This window comes from Choloepus didactylus, chromosome 6 (genome assembly GCF_015220235.1).
Source record: "Choloepus didactylus isolate mChoDid1 chromosome 6, mChoDid1.pri, whole genome shotgun sequence".
Lineage (NCBI taxonomy): Eukaryota > Metazoa > Chordata > Mammalia > Pilosa > Megalonychidae > Choloepus > Choloepus didactylus.
In genome coordinates this window covers 60,340,995-60,359,948 of record NC_051312.1, presented here as the reverse complement: position 1 = coordinate 60,359,948, position 18,954 = coordinate 60,340,995, and the positions used below count along the sequence as shown (strand labels likewise).

At 44.6% G+C, this 18,954-nt stretch overlaps 1 protein-coding gene across 1 annotated transcript in view; it reads left to right on the top strand.

Annotated features, from left to right (window-relative positions):
* The window catches only part of SLC6A5 (solute carrier family 6 member 5), a 55,441-nt gene extending 39,183 nt beyond the window's left edge, over positions 1-16,258 (top strand). The window contains exons 11-16 of the mRNA XM_037839608.1: positions 202-314; positions 1,039-1,170; positions 2,115-2,214; positions 9,628-9,728; positions 13,620-13,787; positions 16,103-16,258. Coding sequence (XP_037695536.1) covers positions 202-314; positions 1,039-1,170; positions 2,115-2,214; positions 9,628-9,728; positions 13,620-13,787; positions 16,103-16,258 — 770 coding nt within the window. The remainder of the gene's footprint in view (positions 1-201; positions 315-1,038; positions 1,171-2,114; positions 2,215-9,627; positions 9,729-13,619; positions 13,788-16,102) is intronic.
* Positions 16,259-18,954: the final 2,696 nt, after the last annotated feature.

Sequence of the window (18,954 nt, the reverse complement as noted above, 5' to 3'; positions counted from 1 at the left end):
CCTCTGAGTTCCCCTAGGTGTGTGCCTGTCCTTTCCTCCAAGAAGCTGAAGATCTAGTTGGGGACATGGATGGAAATGACTGAAAAAAGATAAGAGTGGGAAGCGGCATATGATAAGAATGACTCAGGGTCCAGTGGGCTTCTGGGAAGAGGGTCCTGGAGCCAGGCCTGTCTGCAGCCGTGTCTATCTTGTTATTTCCAGGGCCAGGCATTGCATTTGTGGTTTACCCGGAAGCCTTAACCAGGCTGCCCCTCTCTCCGTTCTGGGCCATCATCTTTTTCCTGATGCTCCTCACTCTTGGACTTGACACTATGGTGAGCCCCTTCCCAGATTGATCCCCACCCCAGGCTCCTTCTGAAGACCACCTCTCCAGGGTCCCATGTCCAGCCTGGGGTGGAGGGATGGGGTTAGTGGTGGTTCCCTGGAGCGACGTAGTGATGGTGAGTCACTGTCCAGGGCTCAGGGCAACCTGGGGGGTCACCACCTTCACTCCTTTTGTGGACATGTGGGTGACCACATGGTACTGCCAAGAAGCCGTCTTTTCTCCCTCTCTCTGGTCTCCACTCCAAGTTTTAGCCTGTCCACTTCCTGCCTTGGTGTTATGTTGCCAAAGCAAATTCTGTGGGGCAGGATAAGGGAGAATGATACGAAGTCAATTTTAGGGAAATTGCTCTGGGTCTGAGACTACTACAAATCATGTTGACAAGCTCTCTGATTTCAGCGGTTGGGCACAAAGAAGGTTTTTCTGCAAGTAGAAGACCAAATGAGAGGTAAACCAGAGGAGAGGAATTTACATCTCATGAACACAAAGTGAAGCTTAAAATATTCCAATGGATGATGATAGTACAGTCTTGGGGGTCTGGGGAGTACAGTTTCTAAAACTCGTGTCCTTTTGGACCCATCAAAGGAAGGCAGCCCTTAAAACCAAATCTAATACCAACTCAGCTTTCCCTGGGAGGGAGGGCAAAGTGTCTTCTGGAGCCTTCTGGGCTGGGTGGTTTGTCTCAGAGACCCCTTCCCTGGCACTGTTCTTTCTAGTTTGCCACCATCGAGACCATAGTGACCTCCATCTCGGACGAGTTCCCCAAGTATCTGCGCACACACAAGCCGGTCTTCACTCTGGGCTGCTGCATTTGTTTCTTCATCATGGGCTTTCCGATGATCACTCAGGTAAGCTACCTGCTGGGCACAGGCTTGGGGTGGGGATGGGTCAGTGAGCCCATTGTCCGTCTACCCTTTTACCCTTAGCTCTCAGACCTCATAGCTGTAGCCATTTCCACGTAGACAATGCCAGGTCCTCAGGGCTTCTGACCTCAAAGGGAAATATGTCAGCTTGGCTACTAGCTATGTTTCTAGCATCTATCTAATTGAGATGTAGCCTCTTTGAGCCAACAAGGCAGGTGTGTCCTACTTTTAAAAAATGGAATACATGAAAATCCAAATTTACCAACCAGATAAATTTCCAGGTGATTACTTGTCATATACAAGGGTCTGCGGCACACCTGAGTTCCTTCCAGTCCTGAGTGTCTTGTTAATAGGAGTGTTTGCTCATTGAATATCCAAAATATCACTTTTCTGTCTCTGTGACTTTGAGCAGTTCACCACTTTGGGCCTTAATTTCTTTGTCTGGAAAATGACGAATCAGAATTAGGTAATATCAATGCCTCATCCATTATAGAAAGACTTAGAATGAGTAGAGATGCAGGGGAAGCATGAGGACTGCCCAGAGACACTTGAAGGTCATATGAAGGTCAGGCAAATGCAGGGTTAGAAGTGATCATCTATTGCTTAGAGCAAAAATGAAGCAATCTGGCTGCTTTCGTGTGCATCTTCGGGTGTTGACCTTTACCTTTTAAGAATATGATGTTAGATCACTTTTCTGTGCTTGTTCTATTAATTACCATGGAGTCTTTCTAGGGCCTGCCTTGTTAACATGGCAAGACCTCCAGCTGATAGACTGGACCCAGTTTACTAACTGCTGTCAGGGCTGGGGGTCCTCTGACTCCTGTTTGTCCCTGACTCTCCCCAGGACTGAGGGGATGGGCTGTTCTAAGTGGGGAGAGAGCCCAGCTCCAGAGCCCATGTGAATGTTGATTGTTCCTCTTTCCTGCTAGGGTGGAATTTACATGTTTCAGCTTGTGGATACGTACGCTGCCTCCTATGCCCTCGTCATCATTGCCATTTTTGAGCTCGTGGGGATCTCCTGTGTGTATGGTAAGGGAGTCACTGTGCCTTCTACTGAGGTAGAACTTTAGCCCAGAACATGTTCATGACAATCAGGTTTTCTGTATTTACTAAGACAATGAAAGGATTTAATTGCAGCTATTTAGGAAATCTGAATAGAGCCGCACCTTTATTTCCAAGCTTGCCTCCGGACCATTGTGATCCAGATTGAATAGGGAAACATAAGGTGGGTTGATGGTGAAACTCAGAAACCCTCGCATCCTGCAGCCCCCAGGATCTGGAACTGCCTTTGAGGTAGGATCTGGCCAGATAAGGAGGAGGGTGTTACCTGCAGGTGTGAAATAGTTTTTTTGGTCTTGGTAACAGCAGTCCCCAGGTAGCTTGAGGTGAATGGTAGCTTGACAGCAGGTCTCTGGGTGCTACAGAGAGAACAGAGACCACCTAGCTCACAGATGCTTTGGAAACTTTATTGGTATGGTGGGAGCCTGTGATGCGACATCTCAATCCTGGCTTTTTACGGGAATAAACTTCCAGTTCCCTTACTATTTAGCCCTTCCTACCCCACCATAACAACCTGCATCCAATAGTAAGCATTGTCAAGAAGAACAGGAAAGATGAGCCTCAGATGCCAACTTTGCCCTTCATGCAGAGATGCTTGTACTGGGTCATCTTCTGGGCCCCATGCATGCTGTCAGTCAGTGCAAGGGAGCCCTAATGGATTCAAGGCATCACCAGCTTCTTTGTGCCTGGGAGTCTACTCAGAACCCTGCCTAGACTAAGGCCTTCTTAATATAGATAAAGCAAAGCCTCCATAGCAAATATCAGGAAGGCAAAAATTCCACTTCAGACTAACCATACTTCAAAACCCTAAAGAGAGAACAACATAACTCTAAGCTAAAAGGAAATTCAGGGTTTCACTTGAAATGCAGGACACAGTGATGCACAAATGCACTCAGGAGCCAAAAGGCCAGAGGGATCTGCAGAGCCCTGCCCTTTAAGGTGGGGACCTAGCAAAGCTCACCCTAGCTTTTTGCTTTCCTGGAAAACTCATTAAAATTGGAGGGGGAAAGTAAGATGTAAAAAGGAAACCTGTGTAAATTAATGACATAAGTGAATATCCTTGTTTGTAGGAAATGTACATGGACGTGTTATGAGTTCAAGGAGTATGATACATGCAACCTGCTCTCAAATGTTCAGAAGATGATAAATGGGTAGATAGATAATTGATAGAAAGATAAGAGCTATAGTTGAAAGAAAGAGAGGGGGGAGGGAGGGAGGGAGGGAGAGAGAGAGGAAGGAAGGAAAGAAAGAAGGAGGGAAGGAAGGAAAGAGAAACAAAGGTACTGCAAAGGTAGCAAAATGTAAAATTGGTAGATACGGATATCTGGGGGTGGGGGGGGTGTTGGAGTTCTCTGTTTGGGGTTTGCATTGTATTTGCAACTGTCCTGTATGTTTGAAATTATTTCATAATAAAAATGAAAAAAGGAAACCTGTGTAAAACTTGGGTTCCCAGAAACAGGAAGATATTGTGGTCATTCTGGGTACTGGTAGAAAGGGGAATTTGTCTCAGGCTACATATCACAGCTGCACTGCAGGGACAGTTGAGTTTCTGGCAAGGCAGTGGACAGGCATGCCAGCTGTCCTGATGGGATCTGAGACCAAACTGCCAGCACTTCTGGCTGATAGGACAGCCTGGCCCCCGCAGTGCTGCTGTGATTGAAAACCTGCTGTTGGAGTTAGGGTGAGGCTTCAGAGTGCTTCCTACCTGAGCAGAGAGTGGCAGAGACTCAGTGAAATCTGCCACTGTGAATCTTAACCTTCTGCCCAGAGGCCAGAGCCCTTGCCGTGGAGAAGCAAGGAGCGGCCTCGGAGGTCCTCTTTTGGAAACTCTACCCCTCATGGGTCCAGTGTAAGCTGAGGTTGCCAGATGTTCTGTTGGCAAAGTGGAAGAAACACTTCATTTGCAGCACTGGCCCAAGTGCAGGTAGCAATCCCATTTTCCTCCACTGTGATCTGTATCCTCAGTGATAATTGTCACAAAAGGCACATTTGCACAATTATTTTCTGTAAAACAGGGCTATTCAGTGTGATTTAGAAGCATCATTAAAATAGAGTCCTTTTAATATTTCTATTTTTAGAAGTAAAATAGCCTCCCCTTCCCCCACATAGATCTGGCAGTGGCAGCAGATTTCTTGATTCTGAAGAAAAAAAATAAATCTTGAGTGCTTCAGTCTCTGGGCTATGCCTGTTTTCTTGGGGATCATGTAGAAACCCCCTGGTCTCTAAGGGTGTGGGTGCTGGGCCAACCCCCAGAACCAGGCTAAGTGTCTGAGCTCAGGGTAACTTGACTTCTGCAGTGCATGTTATTCTCATATTGGTGTGGGTGTGAACTGATTCAGACCTGGATGGACTTTTAAGAATTGAATCTCAGGACGAATTATTTGAGATAAGCTAACATGATTGTTAGAGATGAAAGGAAAAGCCTGCACAGATATATAAATTACACCCCAGGGGACAGTGTTTTCTTTATTGAGGCGATGAGGCCCAGAACTAGTGCAAGGTTAGTTTAAGGCAGTTGAACATGAACCTACGAGGAATGCAATGAACCTGCCTGTTTTAGTGCATTTCCTTCCTGGATTTTGGATCTAAAAAATAACCAAATGAATTACAGAGATTTGTGTTTCCTTCTTGCTTTCATTAATATCTATATTCCGGAGGATGCCATTCATAGGTTTGAAATATGGTAGGTAAAGTTATCAAGCTGTATCATTAGACTGAAATAGCTGATTCAGTCAATATTGACTGATTCTCAAGTCAATATTTCTCAAAGGCTGACAGCTGGGTTTGAGGTATCCAGCTTTATAAGTGGAATCTCTGGATTTTGGTGTAGGAGCAATCCCTTTAACAAACTTTTATCTAAGTAGAGTCACTTTGCATTTTTCTGAGAGCTAATGTGAGATCTTCTGGCTGGAGGGACAACATAAGTGAATAGAACCACAAAGACTTTCTGCTGCTTGGCTCCACATTGTGCATTTCCCCAAATCTCAATATATTAAATTGTCTGATCTGTTTTCCACCTCAATCAGTTACTTATTTCAACCTCTTCCCTACTCCCAGATTGTCTTCCTCCATACCCTTGTGACAGACGTTAGAGTCACACTGGGCAGTGGCTTTTATAAGATGTAATATGTCTGTCTTCGGTTCTTGCCCATTCTGCTTGCTGAACTCACCAAGGGTTTTAGGTACAAAAGAAACAACCAATTAAACAAAACAAAACAAAACACCGAAGATCCTCCCCAAACTCTCCAAATTCAAGTTAAAGATTTTCCTCCATGATTCTCTTCTCTGTGGTCCGTTTTTACTTCTGCTCCTGGCTGAAATGTCCCCTTGCATCTCTCCTTTCAGGAATCCCCCTCCCAGCCCCCCAGCTCCTTGTACTGGGGCTCAGTAAACAGAAGGAATAAGAGGACTTCAGTCCATTAATAACTCACAATATGGAGAATTATTTATTAAGTGCTTACTCTTTGCCCTGAGTGCTCCTAGGAAAGGGGAGATGGGGTAGGTGGTTCCCTACATTCCTGGAACGTGCTAACTAGCTACCAAAGAAGAGCAAAAGAACTTAAAACACTGAGAAGAAAGAAAGTGCTAAGCTGCACAGCCCTAGCTATGAGCACTTTCGTTACTCAGAGATAAAAGAGGGCCTGCATAGACAGGGAAGCCTTGAGAGGGTAGCATCTGGGAGATAAAAAAATATTAAAGGAAAAGAAGACTGAAATTTAGTGACTGCTCAGCTGAGTTACCACCTAAGGCAGCAGGATCCTGAGCCAACACAGAGAGGGCTTTGGCTCTGAGGGCCAGGGATTGCACATTAACTGTGAAAGAACTACTCGGAGGCTAGAAGTTTATAGCAGCAGGGATTTACTTGTGCATAGCTACACATAGGACTACTACCTAAATTGTGGGACCCATTGCAAAATGAAGATTTGGGGTCCCCCCTTAAAAGATTATTCACAATTTCAAGATGGTGACAGCACAGCATTAAACCCTTCTGAGCACAGGGCCCTGTGCAGTTGCAGAGGTTGCATGCCCTGTGTATGCCAGAGGGAGAGCTGCCCCTGTGATGACCATACCAGATCAAGGGCCAAGGGTACAATTTATAAAGGAAAAGCCACGACGTTGACCAGGAGAAAGACATCGATCAGTTGAAGCAAGTCCTTGGCTTTGCAGTTCCAGATTAGTTGGTTGATTGCTGAGCCCCAAATCTATTTGTTGAGTCTAGAAGGGTAGCCACAAGCATACCCGCAGGCTACTTTTCTGCTAATTCTGACTCTTTTTTGAGCAGCAGTTGCTTTGGTCCTTCTGGGGCCTGTCTGCTTGCTCTCCAACCCCTCCAGGCTCAAGGTCATGCAGCAGGCCAGTCTCTAGGCACATGCTCACTGCTCCAGAGACAGCCCCTTTATCATGAGTCAGGCCTTGAAGGCAAGGGGGTCATGGAAAGGACAGAGCAGGCAGAGGAATTCATATAAACAAAGGCCTACAATGAAGACAACTGAGTAAGGGACTCAGGTGGGAGTTTCGGGTGTGAGCTGGGGCAGAGTGGGGGCTGAGGCTGGATGGGAGTTGGAGCAGGGCAGATGGTGGAGGGACTGGAAAGCCTGACTCAGGAGTGTGCACAGGGCAGGAGGGAGCTGGTTGCCCAGCGGCTCCCAGCTGTTGCCCCCGAGCTGCCTCTGCAGAGCCATCCTGCAAGTTGGCAGAAGAGACAGAGCAATCCCAGGGCCCAGAGCCTGTGTGAGCTCGAGGCCAGCCAGTCTGGAGCCCTCCTGTTGTGAGGCTCTGGGAGGGAGATGACTTGCCAGGGTTAGAGCTGGTCCTGAAACCTAAGCCTTCACTGTCAGTCCTGGGACTGTTTCTCAGCATCCAGCTGCCTCTTGCTAAAAACAAGTCTGGGTCCAGCTCTTTGTCTCCTCTGGGGAAGCCTGAGCACTTTTACATCCCTCCACCCAATAGGAGGTTATCTGTATGTCTTCCTCAGTTCTAACCTTGAGTCCCGTTGACTCAGTTGCTTCAATGTCCCCAGTTTCCCCAGTCAAGCCACACAGTGCCACCTCTTGGGGTTGGTTTGGTGGAAAGGAATATTCTGGCAACAGAACTGATTCTGATAACAGAAATTTCTAGAATCATTCTTTTCTTTTTATTTTGAGTACTAACACCTGCTTTCAGTGTCTATGTATGTATTTTCACAGGCCTCAACTTTACTTCTGTTTCTTTAGTTCTCTCCCCTCCCTTAGTGTTCAGGGCCTCGTAGTGTTCAGTGCTTACTCATTTGATGGTGTTTGGTAATACTAAAGGAAACAGACAAAAAAATCCAAAGATGGTCAAATCAACTTCTTGGAGCATACATTTCTCACCTGTGGACACAAGGAAGCAACCTGGAGCCTCCTTACCTCATGGGCTGAGCTCTCCAAAGGGCTCTGTGAACTCATCTGGTCCAGTCCCCACCTGAACCAGCAAAGGCTCAGAGATGAGGAGTGCCTTACCTAAGGTCACACAGCAAGTTAGAGGCAGAGCAGGGCTTCAACTCTTGGATGCTAACTCCTGGTCCAGTGCTCTTTCCACTGTACCGCATTTGTGGTTGACCACTATCAGATTTACCTTAAAGTTGAGCAGGAAGCTCAACTATAATTTTGAGAAGATTTAGAGTGAGCTGAGAAAAGTTGTCCCTGTCACTCTTCCCACTCAGGCCACACTGCAGCAGACCTCAGGCTTGGCCATTCTCCAAGATGGCTATTGTCAGAGGGGCTTGGAAGTTAGCAGTCATGAGGGCTGGTTGAAGTTCTAGGTCTGAGCTTGGCATGGAGCAGAAGCTGAGGGCCACAGAAGGTCTCAGGGTCCATTATTTAGGGGTGGTCGCTGGAGAGGAATTTTGGGGGGAAAACTTTAAAATTGAAGCACAACATACATACAAGAAAGAACATGTTATCTTGAGCATAGGCTCGACGACTTCTCACCTCCTTGTAACCAGCACCCAGATCAACATACAGAACGTTATTCAGGCCTTTTTTTAAGGAACTGCGATGAGCTCTGATCCCTGGAAAGAGCACCATGGTGTCTTCTTTCTATCTCAGCAAGAGATTGTGTCCTTACATCACATCCTTGCTTTCTCACTTCCAGGTAGCAGATGTCAGGCCTTTAGGAAACATGGCCCAGGAAGGCCAAGTCTGGGCTGAGGCAGCAGGGGTTGGCGCATGATTCAGGTGAAGGAAGCTAGTGTAGGTGGTGCATAGGGAGATGATGGCAGATGGGTAGGAGACTGCAAGGTGAAGACTGGAAGAGAAACCGAATTCACCTGTTCCTTGTAAGGCTAAGGGCAAAGGACCCCAGAATCTGAGGAGGCTGAGAGAGCCAGAGACCCCAGGAGCCTGTGGCCAAGGTCTAGAAAGTAGGTCTGAGTGTGTGCAGGGTCTTATTCCTGATGGGAGGAGGGAGCTGGGACCTTTCCCTGAAGAGTGCCTCAGCCCCTCTCTGCCGACAGTGTACCCGCTTTTCACATAAATGACCCAGAGGATGAATTACTAGTATTCGGCCACTGGCCAGAACTGCTGAACGCCAAGCAGCTTCAGACCCTTCGACTCCAGAATCCCACAGTTCTGAGAAGCCAAGCTTCTGACAAACTCCAGAAAGAATGCAGCAAAACCACGCAATTCTAAAATATCCCTCAATGGCTTTTCTTGTCAAGGAGTGGTTTAAAAACCTTCCTCAATCAAGAATGGGGGGGGGGGGGGATAATGGCTATGTGGGGCCATTAGAATAAGTATCTCCTCTGCTTTTTATTTTAGTTTAAGTTGATCAGTGATTAAGAAGCCAGCGAGCCTTTGAATTCCAACAAAGTAGGCAGTGGCCACTTGGAATTTATGTTGGGTATCATCCTACGTAGAACAAAAATAAATTGTCTGACTGGAATAGGGTCCTTGGGAGGGTGGGGGACAGAAACCAATGTACAGTGACTCTTGCTCTAAATCCCAAGACTTTCAGAATGTACTCTGCTTATTGATCACAATCTTAATAATCTTTTTTCCTAAGTTGGATCTAAGCACATAGTGCCGCCTTAGGAAACAGCAGAACATGTGAATATGCCAGGCCTTGGCAGTGCTAAGATGCCCGAGTTGGGCTGGAACTGAGCTTTTTAGATGTCACTGTGGAATGACAGTTTTGAACCTCACTGCAGGGAGTATTTAGTATCTATTTAAGTGTCCAATTTGCCTGGATCTTCCCGGCAGTGAGTCATTTGTTTGATGGGTCCCTGCATAATAGGGGTCATGTTGTTTTCAGGCTGGGGCCATCCCTAGACAATGGTGCTTGAGTGAGGGACTCTAAACCCTCACCCCCTTCTCACCTCCTGTCACTGCACCTCATGTTCAGTCTCTATTTGTCTCTTTACAGGCTTGCAAAGATTCTGTGAAGATATAGAGATGATGATTGGATTCCAGCCAAACATTTTCTGGAAAGTCTGCTGGGCTTTTGTAACCCCAACCATTTTAACCGTAAGGATTGCATGCTTTATCGTGCAGATAATGCCTTGCATGGGTATGGGGTGCTTTGTGTTTGAATAAGGTGTGTGCCTATGTATGAGCCTGGGAAGTTGATGGCAGTGGGTATTATGCTTGCCTTTCAGAGGAGGAAACCTAGATACAGAAAGGTGAAGTGATTTGCCTAAAGGTGCTTAACTGGTCAGAGTGGAATTGGGTTCATGCTCCTGTGTTTGGAACACCCCTACAGGACATATCCCATTATGTCAAGGCTGCCTCAGGTCCTGATAGCAGATACAATCATAGCTAACATTTAACATTTACCATGTACTAACCATGTTCTAGGCTCTGTTCAGCATGCTTTATTTATATTACCTCATTTCTCCCTCACTGCAGCTCTGTGAAGTTGACATTATAATTATCTCCATTTTACGGATGAGGAAACTGAACCCCAGAGGTTATGAAACTTGCCCAGCATTGCACACTTAATAATTAGCACAGCTTGGATTCAAATCCAAGCAGTCTGGCTCCAGAACTTGTGCTCTTAGCCACTGTTCAATATAGCTGCTTTATGGCTACCATAGCACTAATTAGATTTATCTTGTTAATTTTATTGCTTTTGAAGACTATCTTGTCATCCTCAAGTGTGATGGCATTTTCGGATCATCTGACATTCATGTTATGAAAGGTCAGAGCCCTTCATGCATCAGTGAATCATCCCTTAGATTCATATCTCGTCACTTGTGTGGTAGGTTGCCGGCTTTGTCTCACTCCACTCTCCAACCATAATACTTAATGGAGACCTCATCTCTCTCCCACCTCCTTCCTGGCTTGCATGTGCTATCTCTGCAAAGCTGCAGGATGTTGACTGCAGTACCTGAGGGACCCAGTAGGTGGCACTAGAAACTAGATTAAGATCCTCATTTTACTACAAGGAAAGCTCCAGCTTCCCCAAAAGGATAGGACATGATGAAAGTAAAATTATAAAGAAAAAATATTTTTCCTTTTATTTTGCTGTCATAGAAGTGAGTTTTAATCAAAACTTCAATTTATTTTTGAAAAGCTAGAAGCTTAGATGTAAAAACCATTCAGTGTTTATCTCCTTCTACACTGACATTGACAACTTTTGTACTGATGCCACATTTTAGAGACTATAATTTGTATGAAGAGTCCTACCAGATTTGAGGCACGGGAGTTGAAAAAAGTCCAAGACAGGTTTTCAGTCTCTCCGATTCAGGACTGTGTGTGTGTGAAGAACTCGGATTTACCTAATTGACGGAAAGAAAACGTGTGCCAAGCACCTTTTGCCGACAGAGAACTCTCCACCACCCCTATTCCTTCACCATTTTCCCATGTGGCTACTATGCATATTCTTGGCTGAAGTGAAAATTACCATATGTTCTACATTCTACCTTCCTTTTCCTCTGATCCTAAAAGAGATTAAGCTTCAGAGAATTTTATTATATTCTACAGAAACATATCACCTAATAATCATCAGCACTACAATGTGATGATGTCTATTATGAGCCAGGCACTTGACATTGTCTCTAAAGCTTATGACCACTGTGCATGGTAGGTGATTTCACCCCGTTTTACAGATGAGAGCACTGAGGCTGAGAGAGGTTGACGAACTTGCCCAAGGCCACAAAACATGCAGGTGGCGGAGCCAAGAATTGAATCTAGGGCTGTTCTAGGCTTCGAGCCCATGCTCCAACACATTTCCAGAAATCCTTTGCTTTCATCTTTAAGTGGAATTTGGATAGTTTTGTATTAAAATAAACCTAGTCGTTTTCATGAGTAGTATGTTAGGGAAGAGAAATTTTTTTTGAGAAAGTTACTCAACTATGCTATACTTTACCTGGTTTAAGTTATAAAACTCACACCAGAAACCTATGAAGGCGTCACAGGAAATACCCAGAACCAAATTCCCCTTCTGTGTTGTTAGGGAGCCAGGGACAATTAAAAATGGTCAATTCTGTCATGATTGTCAACCACCGTGTCTTTCTCCAGGCCCTTCTCTGACTGCCATCAGCAAAAGGTCAGCGTGGGTATGACTCAGTGGCTAAATTATCATCTCTCATAGCCAGGCCCATCTGAGGGGCAGGGTTTTATCAAAGCTGATTTGGCTGAGGGAAATTTACTGTAAAGAACACATTTGCAAAGATTATTTTGATGTGATATTTATAAAACTGGATATGAGAGCCAAAGAGACAAGCCTAACACTTATCTTTTGCCATTTGCCCTTCTGTAAATGGATAGTTGTGGTATGCTGGAATGGGCTAAGATTATGGCTTAAATTACTTTGAAGCCTCTGACATAAAATTGATCATTTTTATATGTGCCTTCACGGATTTATAGAGCTATGAATATTCTCCGTGCAATTATTGTATACACAGTCAGATCACATTACTGAATTATGCACAAACATAAGCAGATGTATTCCTATTTATATACTAAATGAAATGGAGCAACTTACCATAATTACATTAGGCCATACTGCCGATAGACTGGTTGATAAAGCTTATAATCCTAGGGGCAAATGTTTAAAACAGGGCCTAGAGTAGATATCTCTTTCCATAGGAGCATTTGCTTTCAAGAGTTGTCTTCAGGCTCATGTTGCTTACAGTCAATATATTGAATTATTGGTGCATTGAAATAACCACTTGCCCTAGCAGCCTGGGCTTTGCAGGAATAATTAGATGCCTTGCATTTGTATGATGCTTCAAGCTTTGCCAAAATACTTCCTTATATTATCTTTCCTAACATAATTCCCTCCTATCATTTTCAGGCAGTTATTTTATTGTGTAAGGCAAGACAAGAGAGGTGGGGGGTGGGAAGGGATTTATGTGAGCAAATTGTTCTAGGTGGATGCTGTCTGGGCGGGCAAAATGAAGGACAGCAGTCACACAGCTTTCTCAGGGAAGTATCCCCCAAAGGCTAGCCTAGAGTGGCTCGAACCCCTGTTCTGTCTTTCGAGATGCATCTGTTTTCAGCACACACGGTCTTTTGTTCCTCTTCAGCTGCAGCCAGCCAATGTATGCAGGAACAGGAGATAATGGGTAGGAGATCAATCATGACTTGCTTTAAAATTGAGGGGGCATTCAAGTAAATCCCAGGCTGTTTTCCTCAGAAAATCCCTTACTATATACGCAATATGAAATACATCCATTTTTGTAGCAGAGAAGTCTGAGACCCGAAGATCCTCTGCTAGTCAGTGGCAGAGCTGAGATTAGCCCTCTGGGCTCCTGCTCTGGGCACCCCTGTTTAGGGATGACACCCGCTTACCTTGGGTCAGCTCAGAAGAAGCTGTACATCCTCTGCCTCTGTGCCATGGTGTGTTTTAAGACCAGGTTTCTGCCTCAGTCACTGCTTGGGGACAACTCGGAGTCTTACTCAGCCAGCTTTAGCGGTAGCTCCTGGATGTGGGCCATTCTCCATTCAAGGGGACAGAAAAGTAGATTCAATTTATTTTAAAAATAAAAAAAATTATGCCTAATGGATTTCTTTCTTCTAACAAAAACTTGATTTTTCCTTATAGAAAATACAGACAACAGCTCACTTCTCAAATACATCTACCATTCTCCCTCCTGCCTCCATCCATCAATCACCTTGGTATATATCCTTTAGACGTTCATCTTCTCAGTTTATGTCCATTTACATGTAACCACCTTGTCCAGTTCCTAGGAGATGGCAAATATGGGGTCAGCAGCTAATTAAGCATGTGGGATCTTCGCCTCTATGTGTTTCTGTTTCCTCACTGGGAAAATGAACTAATTATATCTCCCTTTCAGGGTTGTTACGAGTATAAAATGAGATAATAGATACGAACGCAGCAGGGGGGCTCAATTCATAAAGTGAATAATTTACAACATTGCCCTAACCCATGCGTTTCTCTTTTCTTTCCAGTTTATCCTTTGCTTTAGCTTTTACCAGTGGGAACCAATGACCTACGGCTCTTACCGCTACCCCAACTGGTCCATGGTGCTTGGATGGCTAATGCTCGCCTGTTCAGTTATCTGGATCCCAATTATGTTTGTGATAAAGATGCATCTGGCCCCTGGCAGATTTATTGAGGTAATTCTATGCGTTCCTTCCCCCTGCCAACCCCTCCCAAGGGAGAGCCCCTGAAAGCTCTGTGCATTAAAAGACAAAAGATTCAGTAAAGTTGCTCAAGAGGGAGACTCAGTGATTAAGTGGTTACGGTTGCCACCGTTTCTATTAAACCCATTTTTATTATGCATTATTCCTCTAATGGAGGGATCTGCCAATCCTCCGGCTGGGCTGTTATTATGCTATTCCTCAGTGCAGTGACAGCTCCGGGGAATAAATGATCTGAGTGTCTCCTCTTTCCCTGGAGTTTTCCCTCCTCCTCTCCCCTCAGCCACTATTTAAATCCCAGTGTTTGATTTTTAACTACACATCAAATTCCCCCCTTCCTGACGGCCCTTTCTGTCTGAGTTTCCTCCCTCCCAAATTTCTGTTCCTTACTGGGGTCACAGCTCAATTTAAAATCAGTCCTCCTTGTGTCCTGTTGTGCCTTGTGTCAGTGATAGCTGAGGGATCCAAGCGGATTAGAATGTCACCATCCCTATAGAATGCAATGAGAGGTCCAGGGCCTGGCTGTAGGTATGAGGTGAGACTTATCTTTCTTTGTCAATAAATCCCTTGCTGGACCCATTTCCCATTTCTGATGCCAAAAGTCCCTGCTCTTACTCCAGAGTGGATGGGGAGGGTTTTGCTGCTTGTTGAGCCACCATTGAAGTGGGGCCAGGCTTTTGTTATTCGTGAGAAGTAACTTGCTGCAGTGTGCTGGGAGTAGGTCAGCCCAGCCTCTTTCTTGGAGATCCAGGAGGCTGGCAGTTTTTGACTAGACCAGTGCTGCTCAGAGTTTGGTTCTGGGACCAGTAGCATCAGCATCACCTGGGAGCTTTTAGAAGTTCAAATTCTTGGGTGCCTTCCTGGATCCACTGAACCAGAATCTCTGGGAAGTGGGACTCTGGCAGCTATAGGTTAACAAACCCTACTATCCCCAGGTGATTCTGATGCCCATCAAGTTTGAGAAGCATTAGACTAAACCAGATGAGGAAACAGCTGCCTGTAGAGGTCAGCGAAGAGCAACTCTATGGGCCTCCCTCTTGGTCAGCCAGCTTGAGAAAAGAAAGAGGCTGCTGGAGAGTCTGAGAGTCTGACCTGAGGCCCAGAGGGGAGAAGAGGCTTGGGAATAAGGTTCATGAGTAAATACCTAACACAGAGGTCCACGTGACGGGGTGGTAGCCTTTGTTCTCCTTGGACTAAAGATAGAGACAGACTGGGTGAAAGGGAAGTACAGGAGTCTTCTTAGCGAGGCAGCACTGAAGTGTCATCCTTGGGAAATTCTGTCTGTTCTCCTGTCAGGTAAGTTACTGTGGCCCCACTCATCCCCAGGTGGACCTCCCCACCACCTGACCCAGGAATCTCTTTCCCTCTGAACAGAAGCTGGATTAGCCTCTGCTACTTTGTCTTAAGCTGAAAGTCTCTAAACTGTTGCGTCTTCTCTATAGATTTATTATGGTTGATTTGAGACACAAGGGTTGCAAACTGATGATTAAGGGGAGATTAACAGCTATAAGAACGAGCTTCACTTTAATAGGTAATAAACATATAATTATTCCCTCTTATGCAGTCAGAAGTATGTTTTCTTTCCTTTCTCTAGAAAATATTCCAATCAAATTATGTTTACTGTGAAAATTTCAGGTTGGAGGATTAGAGACACTCCCATTATTTTTAGCTCGCCTGCAGGAACCCACACTGCTGAACCAAGTCAGAAGCATATATTTTTGTCAACAGATAATTAAAATCTTTGCTCACTCTTAGCAATGTATCTTTGTTTTGTTTTTTTTTTTTTTTTTCTTTTTGGGTCGTTTATATACTTTTGGGAAATATGCTAAACAAAATCCAATTATTTTGATGTAGCAACCCACTGTTGAGACTCCAGAACAAAAGTAATTGAGTACATGTCCTTTGCAGAGTGTGTTTGGCAGTGGAGGGGGAAGCTCATGGATTCTCTGCATTTGGAGGGGACAAATGTAAAATTAAAATCTGGGCTGTTTATCTGTTATTAATCTTGTGCAAGGCAAACACCGAGCAGTTGTATGTTGTAATATTACCTGCAGGGGGATGTAAATACTTTCAGGTGAACCAAACTAAGTCTCCTCTTTAGTGTCTCTGGCCTAGTTAATTAATGAGGCTGATCTTCCCAGCTCCTCGTCTTGGTGTGTGTGTGGGGCTTCTTGGCTCAAGCAGGGGCTCTGACAGATATGACTGTCGGCAGTTTGGGGATGGGTGGGTGGTGCCTACAGGGTGGAGGTGCATGACTTTTGTGACCCTATGTGTCTTTGGCTTCTTTGCAGAGGCTGAAGTTGGTGTGCTCGCCACAGCCTGACTGGGGCCCATTCTTAGCTCAACACCGTGGGGAGCGTTACAAGAACATGATCGACCCCTTGGGAACCTCTTCCCTTGGACTCAAACTCCCAGTGAAGGATTTGGAACTGGGTACCCAGTGCTAATCTGATGACGTAGTATTGTCCAGGCTTGATCCTGTTTTTCCTTTTGCCTCTCTGTAATGTTTTCCCCAGCTTTCCTCCCATTTTCCCTTTTCTTTCTTCTCACATCTGGGTTCACATCTGTGCATGGGAGAGGTTACGCAGAAAAATAGGATGTAGTCTCGCATGTTGTGGTGAAGAGCCAGACAGAACACTCGAAACACTGTGTCCCCGGTGCCATTTCGGGTAGTGTTGGTTCCTGGAGAATGCGCTGAACCAGGCAGGGGGCATCTCAATGAGGAGAGATCCTTCCAGTGAAGTCATAAATACGTATGCGTGGTTTGATCCACCGTGTGTTGTCATTGGGTGGTGCCAGTAAGACATATACAGGATGGCAGAATTAAGAGTTACAGACTGTTAATCTGGACTTGCCAGCATGGTAGAGCTGAGCTGAACAATGCAGAGGTTTTGGTCATATACAAAGGGTTCAGGACAGGGTACATTTAAGAGGGTTGGCAGTGGTCAGGAAATGCTTTGGATAAAAGACAAGGTCGATGGAATGAGGCACCACTGAGGTGGCTAATCATGTTTCCCTTCATAACTGGAGACCCGTTTCTTTCATTTGGACCAACTGTCTCAAGCGAACCAAGGGCACAGATGCTTTACTCTGCACATCGCGGGTCTGAGTGAGACGTCGGTTCTCTTCCTTCAGTCGTCATTGTGTGTGTGCGTGTGTGTGTGTGTGTGAACATCCATGTTTGTGAGTTCTTTTGGTCATTTTCCCCACCTCTGTACAAGAAGCCATCGTATAACTTGTGCCTAATTTTGTACACTCTTGGTAGAGCTCCATTCTAGTTTCTATATGACATTTAGCATCGTGGTTCAATGTCATGATCCTGGGTTTCTTCTCTTGTAAATGGCTTTCTATAAGCTATAGATACCTTGTCTTTCAGCCTCTGGGAAAAAAAGACTTACCCTGGTTCTGTCTATATGTTATAGATACAGGACATAGACTCTGAAAAGATGATGTCACAATTTTTACTCTTAACTTTTTCATTCACGGTAAATGCCAACTGTGCTCATAGAGAAATCAAACAAATGGAGGGTTTAATAGAAAGCAACCATCATTTCACTGCACTGGTAGTACATTTTAGGTCACTGTATTTACAGAAATTTCTGATAAATGCGGCTTATTTAAGTAGCGAGTGAACCAATTAAGACTATAGCTTTTAAGACTACATTTAGCCAATTCAATTTTAAGAGTTGCCTACTCACAGTACTCATTGTGATTGCATTCTAATGAGAGTGAATCTCATGTCTGCAGAGATTGGCGAAGCTGTAACATTTATTATTGTCTTGTATCCTGAACATGCATATATGAAATTTTTAAAATGTGGTATGCATTCATGTAGTGTGTACTTGTAGTGGTGTTTTCTGTCCTTATAAATATCTTATGAATCACTGTAGAGATTGTGAGTTTAGAATAGTGTAGTCTGGGATTTTTTTCCTTACAGTAATAGTATTTAAACCTTAAATTGTTTCCTTTAGGGGAGACCATTTCAATCATTTTCTTATTTGTTTGTCTTCATATTACAGGGTCTCAGGCAAAGATTTCAGTTTAAATCTTATCTGTTGACATGACATTTTCATCCTGTTCAACAGCAATGAAACACAACAACAGACCTTAATGTAACATTTAAAAAAAATGACTTTATTGGTTAAAAAAAAAAGTCTCAACATCATTTTCCTGAGCTCTCCCCTTTCTTCGCCAAATATCATTGCCATTTGGCAACACCAATGTGAACTTCCAGTGTTCAAGAATAGCCTGTGGAAAGTTTTAGAAAAGGAGACAAAGATGGGTTTTGAACTTCAGGTTTTCATGCCTTTCATGGCCATATTTGCTTGTTCTTCCTCCTCCTTGTTCTATTTTCTCCTTGTCGCCCAAAGCTGGAATTTGCTATCTGTCAGAGCTTGAACCCTGAGCTTCCCCCAGAGACTAAGCTTTAGGAAGCTGAGGTGTGGCCTTGTTCCAGTATTTCCCATAGTGACCTGTCTACCAAGAAACCCATAGTGATGAGAAGCCCCCTTTCTTGTAGCAGGTGTCACATAGTGGTACCAAAAATCACCCTCTCCAATTGATATCTGGTGGGATGGAAGCGGGGAAGGGTGACTTAGGCCTGGACCTTATCTACAGCCTTTCTAATTTGAAGGTTGGGGAAAGAGCTTGAATCAATTAGCATTCTCTTGTGGGATGGGTGCCTTTGTGTCAGGACGAATGGGTTTTCGCTTTCCTCTCTCGCCTCCTTGCTGAAACTCGAGCCTGATGCTGGATGCCAACCCAATTTCTGTTAATTATTGCTGCTGTGATTAAAAGAAGGGGAAATAACCCATGGATGCTGCCAGGTTTATTTTGTACAAACTGAAAGTTAACTTAATTGTGGGAATGGAGGCACTCGTGTTTTGCAGCTGGGGGCAGCTACAGTTGTTTTAATTAGGATTTGTCCAGTTAAGACCCAGTAACTGCCCACTGAGCAGCTGTTTTATTTTATTTTTACTTTTCCCAACAGTTTCTGAGTTTTATTTAAAAGATGCTTAAAAGGCATGCTCAGGTGAAGGTTCTGAATTTGTGTGGATACTGATATTTCTGTAGCCATGTGCAACTTGCAGGCTTTTCCTGGCAGGGATATGTTAACTGTCTGAGCTGTTTATAGTCATATCGA